Source organism: Guillardia theta (genome assembly GCF_000315625.1).
Source record: "Guillardia theta CCMP2712 unplaced genomic scaffold GUITHscaffold_77, whole genome shotgun sequence".
Taxonomy (NCBI): Eukaryota; class Cryptophyceae; order Pyrenomonadales; family Geminigeraceae; genus Guillardia; species Guillardia theta.
This window is the reverse complement of record NW_005434597.1, coordinates 194,048-196,451: the sequence shown is the minus strand read 5'-3', so window position 1 is coordinate 196,451 and position 2,404 is coordinate 194,048. Positions and strand designations below refer to the sequence as shown.

Genomic DNA, 2,404 nt, shown 5'->3' with positions numbered 1-2,404 from the left:
CCGGCGGCCGCGGCGAGCCTGACTCATGAGCAGCCCGGCGACCGGAGCAGGGCCCGGAGTCAGGCCCGGAGCAGGCAGACCATTTTGCAATTTAACAAGCTAGGCGGTGATCGTGCCGCAGTGCTGGGCCCGGAGCAGGGCCCGGAGTCTACACGGGGGGTCAGAGGAGGGATGAGGGATAATATGCGACTCATGCAAGAAAGGATTGCGATGAAGGGAGTGATGGTGATGGTGATGGTGATGGTGATGGTGAGCGGAGTAGACGGCTTCCAAGCTTCTTTGACCTTATCAGGACGAGGGAGCAGATTGTCGACAAACTCGCATCATGGGCTGCACAGAATGCCGCTGAAGCTACGGGGTCCGGCCGGGGCTGGCAAGAGGATTTCTTTGTGCCGAAAGGGAGGATCCTTTGCTCTCAAAGCTGTAGAGAGCGGAATGGAAGAGAAAGATATTAGCACGAACGAAGTTCAGTTCATAGACTCGTCAGAGCGATGTCTTGTAGTTCTGCCCATCGAGGAGGACGTGAAAAGCAGGAACATCGAATGCGAGGTATCTCGTGGGATCCTTTCCCTCTCCCCTCATCCTTGTGCAGATCACGAAGAACATCATCTTCCTCTCTGTCAACGGGAATCGGTTTGCTGAGCCTCGCTCCTCATCTGCAAGAGATCTGATTCTGTCGGGCAGCATCCTGGACGGAGAGATGTGGTCAAGTGTAAAACTGGACGACAGCTACTGGGAGATCGACGAGTATGGAGGATACGATCGCTGTATCGTCATCCGCCTGGTGAGCTGAGAGGAATGAACAAGGGAACCAGGGAGAAATGCAAGCAGCGAGCAGACAGGCAGGGAGAGTCGGAGTGGGGAGGCCGGGAGATCGAATAGCCGTATTGAAGGAGGAAAGAGGATGAGGAGGAAAGGATGGAAAGGAAGAGGAAGAGAAACAGGAGGGGGGAGAGCAGGAAGGTAGAAGAAGTGCCGGTATACTCATCATCCTTTGCAGGTAAAGTCACAACCAGGAGCATGGCCGCTCCTCCTGAAACAAGATTACGATCCCAACGCGGCCGACTGGGCGGACAGACAAGTCGTCAGCAGGAAGGAGGTCGTCGTGAGCAGATGTGGTGTGTCAGATCTGACCTGCTCAGCAGGTGAGCAAAGAGGACGTGGAGAAAGCGCTCCAGCTGCTCGTGGCACTGATGAAGCCCTCCTTGCTGGAATTGCCTGCAGTTGCGGTGAGGGTGGAAGCATGTGGAAGTTGAGTTGACAGACGGTGGGGACTGTAGGAAAAAGAGGAGGAGCGGGAGGGAACAGAGAACGAGGAGCTGGATGAGCCGAAGGTGGCTTGGAAGAATGCGGTGGATGAAACGATTGAGGAGGAGTGGGAAGACGCGGCGAGGTCGTACAGAGAGGCGCTGAGCAATGTGAGTCGACTTTTGTTGTTTGCTGCTCTCACAGTCTGACCGGGGGATCAGGGGGGAACTCCCGAGAATATCATGGAGATGTTGAAGTCAACACAGATGATGCTGACGGTGAGCGGAGGAGGAGGAGAGAGGGAGAGCAGCAGAAGGAAGCGGGAGGTGGAGAGGAGTCGCAGCAGCAGCAGAGGCAGAAAGAGCAGTTGAAGCAATTAGGGGATGATGATTATGCTATGGGGTGATGAGGACAAGTGGGAGATGGAGACAGAGAATGAGGAGGACTGGGAGAAGTAGGAGGAGGAGGAGGAAGAGGAGGACCAGTAGCACCAGCACCAGCACCAGCACCAGCAATAGCACCACCACCACCACCACCACCACCAGCACCAGCAGCAGTAGGAGGAACAGAAAGAGAAAGAGGAAGAGGAAGAGGAAGAGGGGGAGTGATTGGAGATGTAGGAAGAGGAGGTTGGGAGGAGAAGAGGTGGTAGAGGAGGAGAGATGTGCTAAACGTATTGATAGGGAATGTCTGAAACTTCGGCTGAGAGAGCCCCGATCGCGGGCATCGTATTTGTGCGGCACTCAGAGGTAAGGGCTCCCCGTGCGCGACCTGCCTCCTTATAGCATCAGCTTCTATAGCACCTGCTTCTTCTGTCTCCACCACCACCAACCACCACCACCATCACCTCCTCCTCCTCCTCCTCCTCCTCCTCCTCCTCCTCCTCCTCCTCCTTTTCCCTCTTCTGTTCACTATCTTCTCCTAGCGTGCTGCTGCTGCTGAAGCTCCTGCTGCTCGGAGCTCCCATCTCCTCCTCTTCCTCCTCTATCCCATTTCTCCTTCTTGTTGATCATCAACTCCAAGTTTCAACATTCTTTTTCCACTCAATCATTCTCTCAGGCCCTTCCCTTCCGATCGTTCATTGTTCGCCTCCTTCTTCCCCGCCTACTTCCCCGTCTTCTTTCTCTTCTCATCTTCCCTCTCCTCCTTCTCCTTC

At 55.1% G+C, this 2,404-nt stretch overlaps 1 protein-coding gene across 1 annotated transcript; it reads left to right on the top strand.

The window, feature by feature from the left end:
- Nucleotides 1-339: 339 nt before the first annotated feature.
- On the top strand, nucleotides 340-1,706 carry GUITHDRAFT_114659 (hypothetical protein; the record flags this gene model as incomplete). Its single annotated transcript, XM_005826147.1, has 8 exons — nucleotides 340-549; nucleotides 593-633; nucleotides 685-784; nucleotides 1,001-1,099; nucleotides 1,146-1,229; nucleotides 1,281-1,418; nucleotides 1,470-1,526; nucleotides 1,629-1,706. The coding sequence occupies 8 exons, from the start codon at nucleotides 340-342 to the stop codon at nucleotides 1,704-1,706; spliced, it is 807 nt and encodes a 268-aa protein (XP_005826204.1).
- Nucleotides 1,707-2,404: the final 698 nt, after the last annotated feature.